Source organism: Setaria viridis, chromosome 9 (assembly GCF_005286985.2).
Source record: "Setaria viridis chromosome 9, Setaria_viridis_v4.0, whole genome shotgun sequence".
In the NCBI taxonomy this organism is placed as follows: domain Eukaryota; kingdom Viridiplantae; phylum Streptophyta; class Magnoliopsida; order Poales; family Poaceae; genus Setaria; species Setaria viridis.
The window spans coordinates 42340113-42356661 of record NC_048271.2 but is presented as its reverse complement, the minus strand read 5'-3'; the positions used below and the strand labels follow the sequence as shown (position 1 = coordinate 42356661).

General features: G+C 45.2%; 2 protein-coding genes, 1 long non-coding RNA gene and 1 other non-coding gene across 11 annotated transcripts; 1 reads left to right on the top strand and 3 right to left on the bottom strand.

Moving 5' to 3' along the window:
- Positions 1-1627: 1627 nt before the first annotated feature.
- Positions 1628-3648, bottom strand: LOC117836276 (metacaspase-1). Its single transcript, XM_034715668.2, has 5 exons — positions 3016-3648; positions 2577-2907; positions 2380-2497; positions 2010-2210; positions 1628-1932 (listed from the first exon to the last, which is right to left on the bottom strand). The coding sequence occupies exons 1-5, from the start codon at positions 3395-3397 to the stop codon at positions 1873-1875; spliced, it is 1092 nt and encodes a 363-aa protein (XP_034571559.1). The 5' UTR covers positions 3398-3648; the 3' UTR covers positions 1628-1872.
- Positions 3649-5400: 1752 nt separating this feature from the next.
- On the top strand, positions 5401-9761 carry LOC117838171 (uncharacterized). 6 transcript variants are annotated; one of them, XR_004636540.2, is made up of 4 exons: positions 5401-6698; positions 6774-6886; positions 7090-7271; positions 7930-9761. It is a non-coding gene; the product is annotated as an uncharacterized lncRNA (long non-coding RNA). The 6 variants fall into 6 exon arrangements; XR_004636539.2 differs by having other exon boundaries at positions 5403-6698; positions 7093-7271; XR_004636542.2 differs by lacking the exon at positions 6774-6886 and having other exon boundaries at positions 5408-5923; positions 6618-6698; positions 7093-7271.
- LOC117838169 (metacaspase-1) lies at positions 9314-12315 on the bottom strand. 3 transcript variants are annotated; one of them, XR_004636536.2, is made up of 5 exons: positions 11598-12310; positions 11024-11484; positions 10734-10928; positions 10487-10612; positions 9314-9586 (listed from the first exon to the last, which is right to left on the bottom strand). XR_004636536.2 is itself a non-coding variant. In XM_034718087.2 (4 exons), the coding sequence occupies exons 1-4, from the start codon at positions 11998-12000 to the stop codon at positions 10653-10655; spliced, it is 1065 nt and encodes a 354-aa protein (XP_034573978.1). In that variant the 5' UTR covers positions 12001-12315; the 3' UTR covers positions 10221-10652. The 3 variants fall into 3 exon arrangements, 2 of the variants coding, with proteins under 2 accessions (XP_034573978.1, XP_034573977.1); XM_034718087.2 differs by lacking the exon at positions 9314-9586 and having other exon boundaries at positions 10221-10658; positions 11598-12315; XM_034718086.2 differs by lacking the exon at positions 9314-9586 and having other exon boundaries at positions 10221-10612.
- Positions 12316-12562: 247 nt separating this feature from the next.
- Positions 12563-12648, bottom strand: TRNAM-CAU (transfer RNA methionine (anticodon CAU)). Its single transcript is given in 2 exon segments — positions 12563-12598; positions 12611-12648. It is a non-coding gene; the product is annotated as a tRNA-Met (tRNA).
- Between the last annotated feature and the right edge of the window lie 3901 nt (positions 12649-16549).

Here is a 16549-nt window from a genome sequence, read left to right as displayed (position 1 = left end):
TTTTCATAAAAGTGAGTTGTTTTGTTAGGAGATGCAGAAGAGGATGTGATGTGGGAAAAATACCCATTTCGATAATTGGCCATCCAATGCATTACAGAAATCTCGTTAGTAAGGACCAGAGAATAACAGAACCATAGAAGAACGATTGGGGAAAAAAGCAGTGGGAAAGGAAAAACACCACTCAATGGGTGGTCGATGGTTTTAATAAATTATGTTCTCACTAGCATACCTATGTTCATGTTATCCTTTTTCTGGACCCATAAGAAAATCTACATTATTACAGGTTAGATTTGTTTTTTTGGCAATCTGATGGGAAAATAACATATAGGTTAGCTAAGTGGAGTGTATTATGCCAACAAAAAGACCGGATTTGCGTATAAAGAATTTAGATATCTAGAACCAGTGTCTCCTTAGTAAATGACTTAACTTATAAGTGAAGGAGTTTGGCGAAATCTCTTAAGGGAAGAATTACTTGAGGGAAAAAGAACAATCACTCAGGTGGAAGTGAAACTAGATGACTCATATTTTATCGGGACTTATGAAGACTAAGAACCAATTCTTAAATCTTGGTAATTTTCAAGTAAATAATGGAACTCAGAACTGGTTTGGGAAAGATAAATGGCTCAGTATCCAACCTTTCATTGAACAATACTCTTAACACACATAACCTTGCTAGAAGAGAGAGTGTATCTGTTGCTAGTGTCCTCAACAGTGTGCCACTAAATGTTTTGTTCCGTCTAGCTTCAGTGGTCAATAAACTTGACTGGCAACATTTGGTTTCTAGGATAATAGACAATGTTCATCAAGTGTCAAATAATCAAATCCAATGGTTCCTCTGTAGATGTGCTTATAAGATTTTGATGATGATTTGTCAAAATCAATATCATATCTACTGAGGCACAATGCACGGGCCACTGCCCCAATCAATATAATTCCCGGGCCACTGCCACAATCAATATAATCGACCTTTATCTTTATTCCATTCCTACAACCCAATTTCCAAATGTATACTCAACACTATTGAGAGGCTGCAAATGAAAAGCTACATTTTGCACTCTCCATGTGATGATCTTAGCAAAATGGCAATTAAAGAAAAGATGGTGAATAGTTTCATTATTGCTACAGAAGAACAATCTTTTACTCCCATTCTAAATATGTCTAGCTAAATTATACTTGTTAGAATAACCCTCTATGCACAGACCTCATAAAATTCTTAATTTTTAGCTGCATTAGTTTTTTAGCAGTATTAGTTGTACCATGGAGGCAACGGTGATGCAGTTGTTGGTCCACCATGGATGGGAATTGGGGATTTAGTAATAGGTTATGCGTTTCACAATGTCTCTCATCAAAACATTTGCGGCGTTAGTTTTCCTTTGAATTTTTTGTCATTTGTTGGAGGTCTAGCAAGGGGTGCTCCGCAGCCAGAGGGAACGGAACTGACTGGAAGATCCTACCAATGATGATCAGTATGCACGGATTATTATATACAGATAACATCTATATGAGTTCCATTACGTTGCACTTGAAATGCTGTCGAAATCATGCATGTCCTATGGCTCTCTAATGCCACTTTCGTTTACCACTCCAGTCAACTTTAGTTGATGTTTCCGACAGCTTAAGCCTAAGGTTCATCAACTCAAAAAGGCCTTTCCATGCGATCGGAAAGTAGCATTTCTATTTTTACTTAACATGGAATACGGAAGTTGTTACCATATACTTGAACTCGACATATACCATTACAAGACATCTACCATGTTCACATGCCAGAGATGCACTGGTTTGGACTCAAGGCAACATCAGGCTAATCGACCTGCATATACCACAGTAACATTCGAATCATGTTTCGAAATAGCTTAGCAGCCGGCCAGCAAATCAGAGGAGGAATGGCTTCCGGTAGATGTCAAACATCTCCGAAGAACACAGCTGGGGCTCCTGCATGTATATTCAGTCCAGAGTGAGTGAGACTGTGAGAGAACTGTCAGTTGAACAACTAACTAAGCAGAGCTCACCTGAACGCCGCTGGACGCGGTCATCCTGCGCACGTACGAGCCGAGCATTCCCGGGAGGCGGCGGCTGCCATGGCCGTCGCGGATCCTCGCCCTCATAGCGCTCAGCAGGCGCCCGTACGTCGTCCCAGGCTCGGCCTCCACGGCCTGGATGAAGCTGTCCATCATGGCGCCGACGCCGATCGATGCCGATTCAGGAAATCCCTGGTTGGATCAAGCGAGATTGTAAATTTGTAATCGGCGGAATATCTGAACACGCATGATCAAAACAATGATGCAGATTTGAAGAGTGCAGTGGTGAACTGAACATCACAAAAAGTTTTTTTTTTCAAAATACAAAACAGAGTTTGGGTAGTTTGGGTTCAGGACATACGCTGGTGTCTGCGGACTTCTGGTCATCCCGGCAGCCGCTGATGGAGATGACCAGGCCTCCGTCGGGGCGCTTCCCGTTCCCACCAGGGTAGTGATTCTCCCACTGCCAGTACCCCGTCCTTGAAACGCAGAGCGATTTGTGTCACATATATTGGCGCCAGAGATCAAAGCTAAGATTTTGGTCGGCTGCGCGCGTACCTGGACAGGCGGCATAGGAAGGGGAGGTCCAGGACGGTGCCGCTGTGGCAGGTGTCCATGACGGCGTGCAGCTTCACGCCCCTGCCCAGCGGCCGGACGATGGTCTCGTTAATCTCGTCGTCCAGGATGTTGCCGCTCTGCTCGAAGTCGACCGGGCACAGCGCCTCGTTGTACCCGTCCACCTCGCCGTCGTTCAGGTCCACGTGCTGCACGCCGTGGCCGGCGAACTGGAACACCAGCGAGTCGCCGGGGGCGCACCCCTCCGTCAGCCACCGCATCGCCAGGAGCAGGTTCTCCCGCGTCGGCACCCTACTCGGGTAGCCCTCCTTCTCTGCCATGCCACCCAATGATATAGCGTCAACTGATTTTGATGATTACTTCACTTCTCAGAAAACTCTGCAAGGAACAACGACACGAGGTTCTTGTATTCGTTGGTTACCGGTGAGCTCGAGGATGCAGCCGCTCGGGAACCCGAACTTGTCGACGAGGAGGCGCCGCATCTCCGTGACATCGTTGACCGTGCCCTTGAGCTCGTGCGGGGTGCCCGTGTAGCTGACGCCGACGAGGAGCGCGCGCTTCTTGCCGCATATCTTGGGGTAGCCCGCCGGAAACCCACGCTTCACGGAGAGCAGCGGCGCCAACGGAGGCGAGGTTACCGCGAGCGCCATCGTCACGGCGCCGTCGCCCACGCCGCGGTGTCGCTCGATGCGCATCAGCCGGTGGCAGAACGCGCACAGAACGCTGGAGCCGGACCCGGGCGGCGTGGCGAGGCCCATGCCGCAGTGGCTGCACCAGGACGTCGTCGTCCTCGAGCTCCCCATACCGAGCCACCTCGTGTTCCTCACGAGGATGAAACTCCGGCTGTCGTCGACTCGTCGTCTTCAACACGCACGGTAGGAACTTGGAAGCGCGTAGAGCTAGAGAAGTAGTGATGCTGCTATATGCTTAACAGCTATTGTTGGTCACGTGGCATAACAAAACTCAGAGCAAATTAAGCAACATGACAATGTGGTAAGTAAAGCAACGGATCCGTTATTCCGGGAACCAAATGATCGGGGGCTACTGACCGCTGCTTTCGAGCCGTGTGGTAACAGAGAATATGTTTTATTTATAACAACGTATTAAGATATCATCTAAGTATCTCTAAATTTATGTTCTAATTCTTTTGTTTATGGTTAGTGATATGCCCTACCTCATCCCAATGCCTACTCACACGAACGCTCCAGTGATATAGTGGAGTCCGTGGTTCATGTCACATATACATACGTGACATAAATTATTTATACAATATACATGTGTAGGTAGACTTATATATATATATATATATATATATATATATATATATATATATATATTTGACATTGGATGTTATAGGTTTGACCAAATATTATCTATTCGATCCAAGATTAACTAGCCACTACGAATTTGGGTTAGATATATTCTTCGTTATTATACTTTTTGTGATGTTTACTAATTTAGGGTTGTTAATATGCAAATCATGCAAAATTTTCTTAGTCGGTTTGAATTTATCTGAATTCCAATAAATCTCAAGTAAATAATCAATTTCCTTGGTGCGCTATGTCTTCTTTATGTTACTCTTGTCGATGGCAATACCTATTTATAGGATTCTTCGCATCTGATACAACCATGTTGATTGCTTATTTTCACAAAAATCCATTAGGATATTTGTTATTTTCTTATAACTGTGGTTAACAATCACGTCTGGCAAATTATATTTACCGGTGATGTAATAACCTAAGTTGAAGTATGGTGAGGTTACTGGATTGTTCGCTTTCGGTCTAACGGCTCAAAATGTGATATATTTTTTAGAAAAATTTCGATTGATAATCAGATATCTATATCTATACTATAAAAAGGAATAGAATCTATATAAAGAAGAGAATCGAAAATTACTATAAAAAGGGAGAGAATCTATACTATATAAAGAAGAGAATCGAAAATAATTTCCACCCAATATTAGACCTCCTTACTCCTCCATCTGGTACGATGAAAGAGCCAGACCGAAATTTTTCACGATTCTAAAATATTTTCACCGTTTCCCATTGTTTTTGTCACCACGCGCCCGTGTGTACCCTCACTTCCTCTCCGTTAATCACGTGCGCCTACCTTCTCTTCTCTGCTGCACCCTTCCCTTCTCTATGGAAAAAGCTATACGTTACCCGAGTGTTTTATGCTCTTTCGTCACCTGAATTTGGCACCGTCTGATCTGACCATCTGTGCTGCATGGCTGATGCTGCATGCAGCCGCTGCTGCATGGCTGCAGCTCCTGCCTGGCATGCATATGAGCATCGGGGTCTGTGCGTTAGTGCACCGCGCAGGCATGCGGCATGCCCGATGCCCATCAATCATTGTAGGTCGTAGCTGTCACTCCGCTTTCAACGTGCGCTTCCATATATATTAGGATTCTTTTACACTATATTAGTAAGTGACTTGCAGTGACATTTTACTGTAATTTTAATTTGTGTATTGTGTAATTTTAAATCTGTGTAAATTTGCATGATGTTTATTTTGAAATCTGATTATATTTCTGCATTTGAGAGGTTTCTCCAGTTAGAAATAATTTGTTATCTGACTGACTATAGTAAAAAATTGTTGTGTTGTTAATTTTGCATTTTGTATGTTAATTTTCCTTCTCTTTTCTGCATTAGTTTGTTTACTATGTTCTCAGCATAGTTGTTTCTATGCTGTTTTTGCTAGCAATTTCCACCGTTTGATCCAAATCTGATGGTGTTGAAATTCAGATGCAAGCACCTCTGCCAGCATCTGAAATTTTATCTGCCTCAAAATCAAGTGTTTCAGCAGATCAGATTGCCTGGGTAATGCTTCCATCAGAAACACCCGGGTGACAGGTAGACAGCCCCCGTCCGTGCCGCCGTCCCCTCCCTCCCTTTCGTGGTGCCGCACCTCCCCCTCCACCTCCTCACTCGATAGTGCCCAGCGCCGCCACCTCCCTCGTGCTGGGGATGGGACCGCCGCCGCCAGGTCTCCGCGGCTCCGCCTGGGGATGCGGTGTCGCGCACCTTTTTCGGAGGAGGGGGCATGGATGGGGTCGCGGCAGGGGCTGGGGAGGGCACGTCCTCGATGATTGATGGTCGCTCCCAGTGGCGGAGGAGGTGTTGAAGGTGAGCGAACAAGGGTGCAGTGCCGCTTGACTCGGTGGCATCATGCCTCAACGGCGGTGGCGGCTGCCCACGGGACCGATGTCACCGCCGGCTCTCTGGCGGCGCTACTCTCCACCTCGAGCGGCGCAAGATCCGGTCGAACAGCGGCTGGCCATGGCGATCCCCCTCATGCTTGTTGTGCTCCCCCTCGGCCTGCTCATCCAGGTAGCCTCCCTCCCCACCGGAGCTCAGCTCGATTTGTTTTCAATCTTCCTGTTTGGGCGGCCGGGCTCATCTGTAGCGAATTGGCAAAAGATTTGACTTTTAACCCTTCCAAGACACGAAGCAAGCACGCACACATTTTTTCCCCTCCTCCGAATTCCCATTAGTCCTAATTCAGTACATTCTCGATGTACTGTAAACATTTAGTAGTTTATGTATATTCTGCAAGTTTACGTGTCTAGAAAACGTTGGATACATCCATTTCTATGATGCAAACTGCTAATGCTCGCCCGACTTGACGACATGTTCCCAATGAAAGGAAACTACAACATTGCTTTGTGAGAAACAACTGAGGACTGAAGCACACGACCAATAACTAACATGGATGATCTTATGTAGTTCATTAGATTTGATTACTAACTCATGAACAGGTTTAGCTTTGCGTACATGATTTACCAGTTTGTTCCATGGCAGTAGACAATTAAAAGAAAACCTTTAGTTTTCGTCTCTATGTGTTGGCAGTACTCATTTTGCTACATTAAGGCACTGAGGAGATGAGCTGTTCGATTGGAAGTATGGCATGAATCCTTAGCTCCTTTTTTTTTTTTGCATCCCAATATGAGCATTTCTTTTCTTTTCTTCTTTTTTTTTTGCCAAAATGAATTCATGTTTATTGCTAGATACTTTGTGGAGTTAGGTGTTCTTGCAGGAAGCTATTGTGATATCTCCAAAGCTGGTTTTGAAGGTGATGGAATGCAGATATGTTGTGGTGAGAAAGGTGAGACATGCTTATCTATTAACTCATGATTATTGCATTCTGAAGGGTCTCATGATTGCTGTCTTTTTTATACAGTATCAAATATAATCTAGCATTAAGTTACTGCTGAGTTGCTTCACTGGTGCCAGATGCTTTGTTACTCATTTGCAATGTGAAAGTGTTCGTTCTTTCCGATTGGCATTGGCAATGTAAGGATTCCATTTGGTATTGCACATTCAGACTAGCTAATCTATACTCTAATGGGGAAGTCGTGGCCTTTTACCTTTAAGGATCTCAACTAGATTGAGGTTGCCTTTTTAGTCACTCCATTTTTTGTTTTTATACCATAAGATCACAGATGTTTTATGCTAAGAATTTTGTTCTTGCCTAGCCTCTCTGACAGCTTTTGTAGCAGGTTGTCATCTCTGCTTCTGCTGTGGAAGAATAATTTGAACTGAAAGGCAAATTGTGATGGAAGTTTTACATCGTGACTGGAAATATCCAAAAGAAACCCATTCACCAAGAGGGTAAATACTTTAATCAGAGGTATACCTGAAGAGATGTTTAAGGTTCTGCAAACTGGCAAACGAAAAGGTAAGTGATGATGGGAGTTTTTTGCATTTGTTCCTCTATAATAAAAGATTGTCTATCAGTTGATTGTCATCTATTAGAATCATTTGACCTTTTTTCTGTTGCAAGCAGTAGACAACCGATCGAAGCTGTTGCTTTTGAAACTATATATAAGTTAAGGATAGACCATTTAATTGGTTAGTGAGGGTAGCTGTGAGTTTACTATTTGTCCAATATCTGTTGTCCTGGAATGCAACATGTGGAACAATTAGTTTGTTACTCTTATGGCTTGTTGAAAAATGTGACATGACTCATCCTTGTGGGAATGTTTTTTCTTGCAGTTTTAGTAAGCATTTTTTATATGGTATTGTGATGGCAGACTAATGTTATCCAGATAGTGTCTTTGTGTTATTTGTAAACATAACTTCTCTGACAAACGCATGCATTTTTCTTTGTTGATAAAATGAAATGGATCATACACTTATACAGAGCAAAAATGGAAAACCTATGTTCAGGGACCTAAAGCCTCTTTTGCTAATTTTGTCTTCCCCCTTAAGCATTTATTTATTCCTTATGCACAATTTGGTTGGTTGTAAAGTGCTTCTCCGCTGCTTTTGCGTATTTGGTAAACCTTCTTATGTTTACAGTATTGAACCCTCCTCCTTTTCACACTGTTTGTCAGGAAGCTGCAGATAGATGGTCCAATTGCCCAAGGAAGCTCTACTACGGTATCAATAGTTTGAGTAGGTGTGCACATCATGATTCAGATATCGAAGCATGCATCAACTCGAGGTGATAATATGCATGCAGCATGCGCTCCTGCAATTTTTGATTGTTTACCATCATGATTGGCTATCTTATTGTTGATCTATTTCATTAAGAAGGAACAGTATAGCATATTTTTCTTAAACACTAAACATGCTTTTTTTTAATATTTCCAAATGCATGCAGGGTGCTCACCGTAACCAGTTTGTCTATAATGGCTCTTTCAGGATGAGGCTGCTTCTTCGAATAACCAGTTTGTCTATAATGGCTGCTTCTATCATGCTAGTGCCTGTTTATGTGATACCAAAGTAAATGTTGTGAGAAAAAAAATTATTCTTGTCCTCTTAATTTTTTTTTCATATGTGTGCCTGATATCATCAAATAGTTTTTTAAAGTTTGCTTTATATTGAATATGAGCACTACTGGTTTGACTGCAGATAAGGGCTAGGAACTATTGATTAAAACGGTGCTTAATTTAGTTGAATATAATACTTATGCTCGGTTGGTGAAATCTGTGGATTGATAGGTATTACTATTAATGGAAGACGTTCAATGTCCGTTCCTATACTTTTCATCGTTCTATTGGAATGGTTGCATGCTTCATATTTTCGTAGATGTAGTGTTGTTAATATTGTTTATAGAATATTTAAAAGGAAGAAAAATGGGAATAATTGAGTATTCCATTTTTTTTTGGAGCATGAGGACTTTGGGGGATTTATGTCCCCTTGATATCGTATTGCTACTGGCAGCACTATTCAGTTTTGCAATTTTAGTTTACTTTTATAGCTAATTGTTAAGCTTGTGACAAGGCAATCTTAGTTCCTACATGCCTTGCGAGGTCAGCAAACTTCATTGTGCATTTGAAGTTGGCAACCTCACGGAAGGTACTAACTTTTGTCATATGCAAGCTTTAGAGGAATATATGTTTTGGAACTGGTTGTCATCAGAGTATTCAGAGCCAATGAATTTTTTGAAAGATGCAGTAACTGTTATGAAATTCTTGCAATTATTTGTTTACTTGATTTTTGTGACATCTTAGAGTTTTCTTTGGGTGACAATGCGACTAGATGTTTATGATTTCCATGGTAAAGAGCTTTCTCTTCAGCTGCACAATGATGGAAGCTCGGGCAGTCTGGAAAGTTCCTAAGGTAAATAACTGGCTGGACTATTTTAAAGTTACATTTATTTGATGACGGCATGGCTTAATAGCTTTTCAGCTTTCTAAAGACTCAAAACTACATTGGCTAGAATGTCAGTACCCTACAAGAGGTAGAGAGGAATTTTTTTCTTGCCGTGCAATCTAAGAGTGGTAAAATGTGCAAAGAACTGAGATACAATTAGTTTTCTGCCACTTGGAGTAGAAGAATTACTTCCTCTATATACAGGAACTTTCTCTATAACTGGAGCTTGCCCAGGCACACCCGCAGCTTACAACTGGATTTTCTGATTTATAGTACTGAGCTCCTTTGAAGTATTTGGTTTGCAGCAGGGCCTCCATTATTTCTGTGCTGCCTACCTATTAGTTTTCATCTACAGCATCAAGCCTGCCATAGAACTACTCAACAGCATCAAGCCTGTCATAGAAAAGAAGACAACAGATGTTCGTGATCGCCAGTGTGTTGTCACGTATGGTTTTATAATCCACCAGATATTACGATTATAACTATAAACATTATATCATGAATTGGTTAATTATGGCAATGTGGTTTATGAATTGGATGCACTAGATTAGTGTGGATTCTGGAGCAAGTTCTTTGTCCTTTAAATTTGAACTATCCTATTCCAGTTCTAATAGTTCATCTGAGAAATAGAGATTGAAAGGATGTATATATACATGCATTGCCAAACATTGTGTTTGCTTGTTCTATGAATGCTTTTCTATTGTGAAAAAATGAGGTTATGTGATTATGTGGTGGTTTCCATACAATTACTTCACTCCTTGGAACAAGTCTAGAAATGGAAGATCATTTCCCAAAACTCCTGGAAACAATTCTCGAAATGGAAGATTATTTATTGACGCAAATTAATACATGGGTCATGAATATTTTGTTATAGTTAATCCAATCCTAAAAAATACTTTTGTTCTCCGTCCATTTTTAAAGCAGAGCCAAATCATTTTATTTATTTATAAATTTAATTCTTCTTAGATTCTCTTGAAACACGTGCGACACGCACGTGCACTCCAACTAGTATAGATAAACCCAAAAATGTATGGTAAAACTAGTAAACAACCAAACTTATTAGTTCTCAACCAGGTTCTGACATTTACAAAAGTGCAGCAAGTCTAGATTGTGAGTAGTATTAGCAAGAAGCTGTGGTTCCTGCAGATAAATTCATGGATTGTCCACTTCAAAGTTCTACAAAAATTCAACATCGCTATGGCTCTTCCAAATCACTTGATTGCACAGGAGTCTATCACTATTCACTAGCCAGAGCAGAAAAACAAGAAATCAGAGACAAAAGGAAACACCTACAAATTGTGCCAATCATAAACTCGTTTGTGGGCATTGTAAAACGTTGCAAAGCGACCCCATGCTCTATCACAAGAGAAAGGGCTTCCTGTAGATGTCGAACGTCTCCGAAGCGCAGAGCTGGGGCTCCTGCAAGACGAATCCAAGACAAGCATGGATCAAGCAGGGGTCAAACCTGATCAGGCGTAGCAATAGCAGATTTAGCAATGCACGTTTAATTCTTTCAGTAATCTTCGACCGTGATTGTTACCTGCGCGCAGCTGAATGTGATGACCCGGCGGAAGAAGGTGCCGATGGGACCGGGGATCCCCAACTCCCCGCCGTTGTCGCGGATGGTGGCCCTCATCGCCGTGAGCAGGCGGCCGTAGGTTGTGCCCGGCTCCGACTCCACCGCCTTGATGAAGCTGTACGTCATGGCGCCCGTCGAGGTCGAGCCCGAGAACGCCTGCACAGAGGAAGGGTAGAGAGAAAGTTGAGCAGTCGCTCAGGCAACTAAGGAAGATCAAGGCATTCTGATTCCTGAACATTGTTGTGGCTGACCGTGGTGTCTTGCGAGGTCTGGCTGTCGCCGCAGCCGCTGATGGAGATGGCGAGGCCGCCGCTCGTGCACTTCTGCTCGCTGGAGAAGCGGGTCTGTTGGTTCTCCCATTGCCAGTATCCGGTCCTGGAGAGGCGGCAGAGGTAGGGGAGGTCGAGGATGGTGCCGCTGTGGCAGGTGTCCACGATGGCGTGGAGCTTCACGCCCCTGCCCAGCGGCCGGACGATGGTGGCGTTGATCTCGTCGTCGAGGATGACGCCGCCGCGGGGGTCCTCGAAGTCCACCGGGCAGAGCGCCTCGTCGTAGCCGTCCGCCTCGTCGCTGTTGTTGTCCAGCTTCTGCACGCCGTGCCCGGAGAAGTGGAACACCAGGGAGTCCCCGGCGGTGGCGCCGTCCACGAGCCACCGCAGCTCGCGCACCAGGTTCTCACGCGTCGGCACCCGGGACGGGTCCCTGTCCTCCTCTGCAGATTAAATCATCAGATATCAGGAGCCGTATCGATCCATCAGCGCACCGGCTAGGATATGAACAATGAAAACGCCAGGGAGATCGAGTTGTTGATCTTGATCTGCGTACGTGTGAGGACGAGGATGCAGTCGGCCGGGAAGCCGAAGCGCTCGCGGAGCAGGTAGTCCATGCAGTTGACGTCGTTGACGGCGCCCTTGAGCTCGTACCGGGTGCCGGCGTAGCTGATGCCCACGAGGAGCGCGCGCTTCTTGCAGCCGCGGGCTCCCGGGTAGCTCGCCGCCGGCAGCTGGGAAAGCGACGACGCGGACGAGGGCGGCGGCGGCGTGAAGGCATTGATGATGCCCTTGATGAACCCCACGGCGGCGTGTTGCAGGCCGTGCGGGCGGCGCTCGACTCGCGTCACGGCGTGGCAGAGCGCGCACCGCACGGAGCGCGCCCCGGGGGCCACGGAAAGGTACGCGCCGCAGCGCGCGCACCACGTCGCGCGCGCCGGCGGCCGCGCGCTCGCCATGCCGCGAGCTGCCGACTCCCCCCCGCGCGCGGCGCCCCTGGAACGGACGACGTGTCGATCGGACGTACACGTGGGACGGCGGATCGGAGAACAATTACAACGACAAGGCTCAGCGTGACAAGTGCCAGGAGAGGAGTAGCGCGTAGGTCTCTAGTACCTAGGTGAGGAACATTCTCTGTTGTTTTTTTATCAAGCTGATGAGGAAGCGAGCATTGCTTTTCTAGATGGCAAGGAAGAAAGCTTTGTGCGATCAGGCTAGGTGATGAGAAGATGTCATCTATGCTCTCCTTTCGGTTGTGCCATGGCTGTGCTTGCTTTATTCGGGGAGCAATTTGTTTGGTGCTTTATTCGACGTATGGGTAAGGCTAAGGCAGAATACGATTCACATTCTGGGCGAGTGACTTAAAAGTTTCAAAGGGAAATGTATTTCGAGGTTCTCCGCAAAAAGGGAAAAATACAATTACAATAAAAAATAGAAAGAAGGAGAAGAGGAAGCAGCTTCACGAGGTGCACGGGCAAGGCAAGAAGCTTCTTGGCGAAATAGGGCAAAAGGAAAAAAAATTGGGGTGAGAGAGGCTCGAACTCTCGACCTCAGGATCACTCAATTAGCTATGAGACCTACGCGCTAGCCAACTGCGCCACCACCCCATTGTGGGAATCGTTTCAGTAAAACCATTTTTATTGTATGTGTCTTAAATTTTCTTTAGACCTAGGTCAGATGTTGCAGCGCCAACCCGAAACAGTACTATAGTAGATGCAGAGTCGAATTGAGAGAATGGACACGCTATAGAAAGTAACATCAGCACACCATTTTTTTAAAAAACAAAAGTTCTATCTGAAGAGTATATCATCTAATAGTTCGGATCCTCTAAAGAAACAAACCGAAGTTCAATATGAACTTTGCCTGGGAGCACGGGACAGAACGGGGATGGTCTATGGTGAATCTAAAACCTAGAACGCATTATTCTCTCAAATATTGAGTCAATTTTTGATTCCATTGGCACTGCCATGTTACTTAGGGTGAATGTAACAAAATAAGATCCACTATAAATGTACATTTATTTTACTTAGGTCCTGTCTGGTAGGGCTTCAGCTTCGGCTTCTCCACCGGCCGAAGCTGGAGCCCTACCAAACGACGAGATGGCGAACGGCTTCGGTGGAGAAGCTCCGCAAATCGCGTTGATTGGAGCCGATAGAGGGAGTGGGAGCCCAAAAAATGAGCTCCCCGCGGCTTCTTGGGTCGTTGGACACACTTGTCCTTCAGTGGGGCCCGTGGGCGGAGGTGGCTGGCGCCTGCGGGCACAGGGCAGAGGACGACCGGCGGCGGCAGGGCGGAAGTGGCCGGCGGCGCGCGCTGGGGCGTGGGACAGGGTAGAGCTGGGGCGCAAGCGCGTGGACGGGGATGGATAAGGAGGAAGAAAAAGAACGCTAGAGGAAAAAGGAGGAAGGAAAGAGAAATAGGAATAAGGAAAAGAAATAGGAAGAAAAGAGGGGTGAAAGAAAAAAGAAAAAAAGATAAGAGCATTACGGACATTCCACACTTTTATCCATTTCCGTTTTTCCAAACGGACAAGTCGAACCAAAAAAAGCTGCTTAGTGGAGAAGCCACAGCCGAAGTCACAACTCTGCCAAACGAGCCCTTAGAATTCAAAAAAAGCTACTTTAATGGAGAAGCCACAGTCGAAGCCATTTCAACCACAGCCACCATCCTGCCAAACGAGCCCTTAGAATTCAAAATTTTGAACTAGTACATTTAAAATGCAGAGTTACATTGTAAAAGTGTTGAAACCATCCTCCCAAAATGGTGAATGGTATAAATCGTAAAATTACTTGACGATAATCAATTACAAATATTAGAAGAAAATATGAATCGAAAAAGAAAAGCAAGAAGCAAACATTTACTTGTACCCGCTGCACCAGGACAGGCTGATCTTTTGTTGGGCCGACTTGGGCTGTGCGATTCAGAGGTCCCCGCCAAAACAAATTACACGTCGAAATCATTTGATCGCCGTCGTGGAGCAAGGGGCTGCGCTGCAGCACCTCCCAAGTCAATGCATCCTTGAGCAAAATCACACCATGTTTCCATCATGACAAGAGCAGCCAACAACCTAGCTGATTTCGAGTACTCGGGCACCTACTAGACTACTACTTGCGGGTCCATTTGGTAGTGTTTATTGGACAGCTTCTCGGGTGTCTTCTAGACAAGCTTTACCAAACGCCCTTCCAGAAAACGGCTTCTGCCACGGAGCATCCACGAAGCCATTCTGCAATTTGTACTAGCGAGGTGCAGCTGGAAAAACTGGCTCCCCGCGGCTTCCTCCCCATCCGCACAAGATTCAGTACGAAAGTGCCCTGTACTTCGCAGTAATTACAAGCAAATTACCACCACGCCCTCTGAATCGACACAGCCTCATCCCCTCCGCACTCCAGGCCACGATTCCTCTCTCCCTCTCCTCACGGTCTACGGCGGCGGTGGAAAAATGGAGGACGGGGGGGAGGCGGTCAGAAGAGGACCCCTGGTGGCTGAAAGGGGTGGATGCAGTGGCGGTCTATAAGATGCAGCCGGTGAAGGGAGTGGCGGCGCCCCATCCCCGTTCACGTGGCAGGGAGGCCCGCCGACGGGTCCCTTAAGCTTGCTACTGGCCGCCGCTGGAGTTCCCCCAGGCGAGGGCACGGGCGCATGGCCCGACGTCCCCAGCGTGGCTGGAGGTGCAGCCATCGAGGGTGCTAACGGCGCGACCTAGACCGGCCATGCTGCCGAGTCTTAGGTTGGCGCCCCAGCAGCGGCTGGCCTAGCCTCCAGCGCATGGCCGCAGGCACAGGCATGCCCGGAGGATGGCCGGAGTGGTGGGTCGGAGCAGCAGCGGCGGCTCTAGGGCTGGAGTGGTGAGCCGGAGCAGCAACAATGGCTCTAGGCACTTCGACATGATCACGCCACCTTTCCACACCCCCTCTAGGTATGTCAGATCACCTATCTTGATCTTTCCTCGTGTCTGTACACAAATGCATGTGGGCACCTCACAACGTTCATTTTTTTATATGTGTGTTTAGGAAAGTATTATATAGTTGATACCGGGTACCCAAATAGATCTGGATACTTGGCACTATACAAGGGTGAAAGATATCATGTGCCAGATTGGAGGAGATGCCCTACTCCAAATGGTAAGCAAGAGCATTTTAACCATTTGCCTTCAAGTATTCGCAATGTGGTAGAGCGCTCTTTTGGTGTGTGAAAAATGAAGTGGAGAATCCTTCTCAAGATGCCGAGTTACCTAATGAAGAAGCAAATGATGATCGTTGCCACAACCATGTGTCTCCATAACTTCGTTTGTGAAAATCATGCACAAGATAAGGATTTCTGCAAATGCGATCGGAATCCCGATTATATGCCCACTATACCTTCAAGACATAGGAAACACTATGTCTCTCAAGATGCTGGAGATACATCTAACACGGAAACTGATGATCGGACCATGGATAAATTCCGAGGTGATCTAGCTAGAGCAATCTTCCTTTCTAGATCATCTTGAGCATGTCAGTTTGCATGCCATGTAAGGATTATGGCGAATCCCTTTAGTTTATATTCATAATTTCTAATGGACTCAAATTAGCGAACGGCCAGAAAGAGTCATGAGGATGGATTGCGGTGCCGTGGAGAAACAGACTAAACAAAGAGAAAAAAGAGAGGAATGGAAGGATGTGGACCGGATTAAGGAAAAAGAAAAAAATAAAAGGAAAAATAATCCTTTTTATTATTACTTAAACAATAATCCTTTTATTTTTTTAAATTTCTAATGAACTCAAATTTATAAATAAATGCTAACCATTCCATTCATATATTCAAACAATCCATATAGTTAACGGCATATATGATATTTGATTTCTCAAAGCCGTTCCTAAAGGAGAAGCCGGCCGTTCCTAAAAATACAGGAGAAGCTGTTTTGCTAAACACTTTTCAGAATGACTTTAGCTCCACCAGAGCAGCCACGATCGCAGCCGTTTCAGCTATAGCTACAGTCTTGCCAAACGAGTCCTTTGGCCGCAACCAGCATACCGTACTCCTTTATCAATTCCTACCCTGGCCCACCTCTGATGATGCCGGCCCCCTACATCCATTTTCCTCCCTTCTTGGCAGCCGCTAGCATACATGTACGCGGCACACGGTCAACGGTCAACGCAGCACAGGAAGAAAGCTTATTCCCTAGCAAGGTTTTTCAGATAGCGTCTCTACTCAACGACGATATTTATATATATAGCTGCTAGACATCAAATTTTAGCAGCTAAAGTTTAGGAGTTTTTTTTTATCTGGCTAAAGTTTAGTTAGGGATGTTTGGATTCTCTAGCATCTATCATATCTCCTACTTCCACTTTAAATACTTTTCCCCACGAAAGGTGGAGGAGTAGTTTAATCTTTTATCATTTTAGCTAGATTTAGCTACTAGCTAAAAGAATATTTAACCAGCTAAAATTTAGCTGATTTCTGTTAGGATTCATAGCCACTAAATTTAACCAGTTTTTTAGCTGCTAATACTACTCGGCGCAGCTACTA

Excerpts from the sequence above, each read along its gene's own strand:
- LOC117838169 (XM_034718086.2), bottom strand. The coding sequence starts at position 12,000 with ATGGCGAGCGCGCGGCCGCCGGCGCGCGCGACGTGGTGCGCGCGCTGC. Across the intron at positions 11,485-11,597 it reads CTGCATCCTCGTCCTCACAC|AGGAGGACAGGGACCCGTCC; the intron begins GTACGCAGATCA and ends TTTAATCTGCAG. Across the intron at positions 10,929-11,023 it reads AGACCTCGCAAGACACCACG|GCGTTCTCGGGCTCGACCTC; the intron begins GTCAGCCACAAC and ends TCCTCTGTGCAG.
- LOC117836276 (XM_034715668.2), bottom strand. The coding sequence starts at position 3,397 with ATGGGGAGCTCGAGGACGACGACGTCCTGGTGCAGCCACTGCGGCATG. Across the intron at positions 2,498-2,576 it reads TTCCTATGCCGCCTGTCCAG|GACGGGGTACTGGCAGTGGG; the intron begins GTACGCGCGCAG and ends CTGCGTTTCAAG. Across the intron at positions 2,211-2,379 it reads AGAAGTCCGCAGACACCAGC|GGATTTCCTGAATCGGCATC; the intron begins GTATGTCCTGAA and ends TGATCCAACCAG.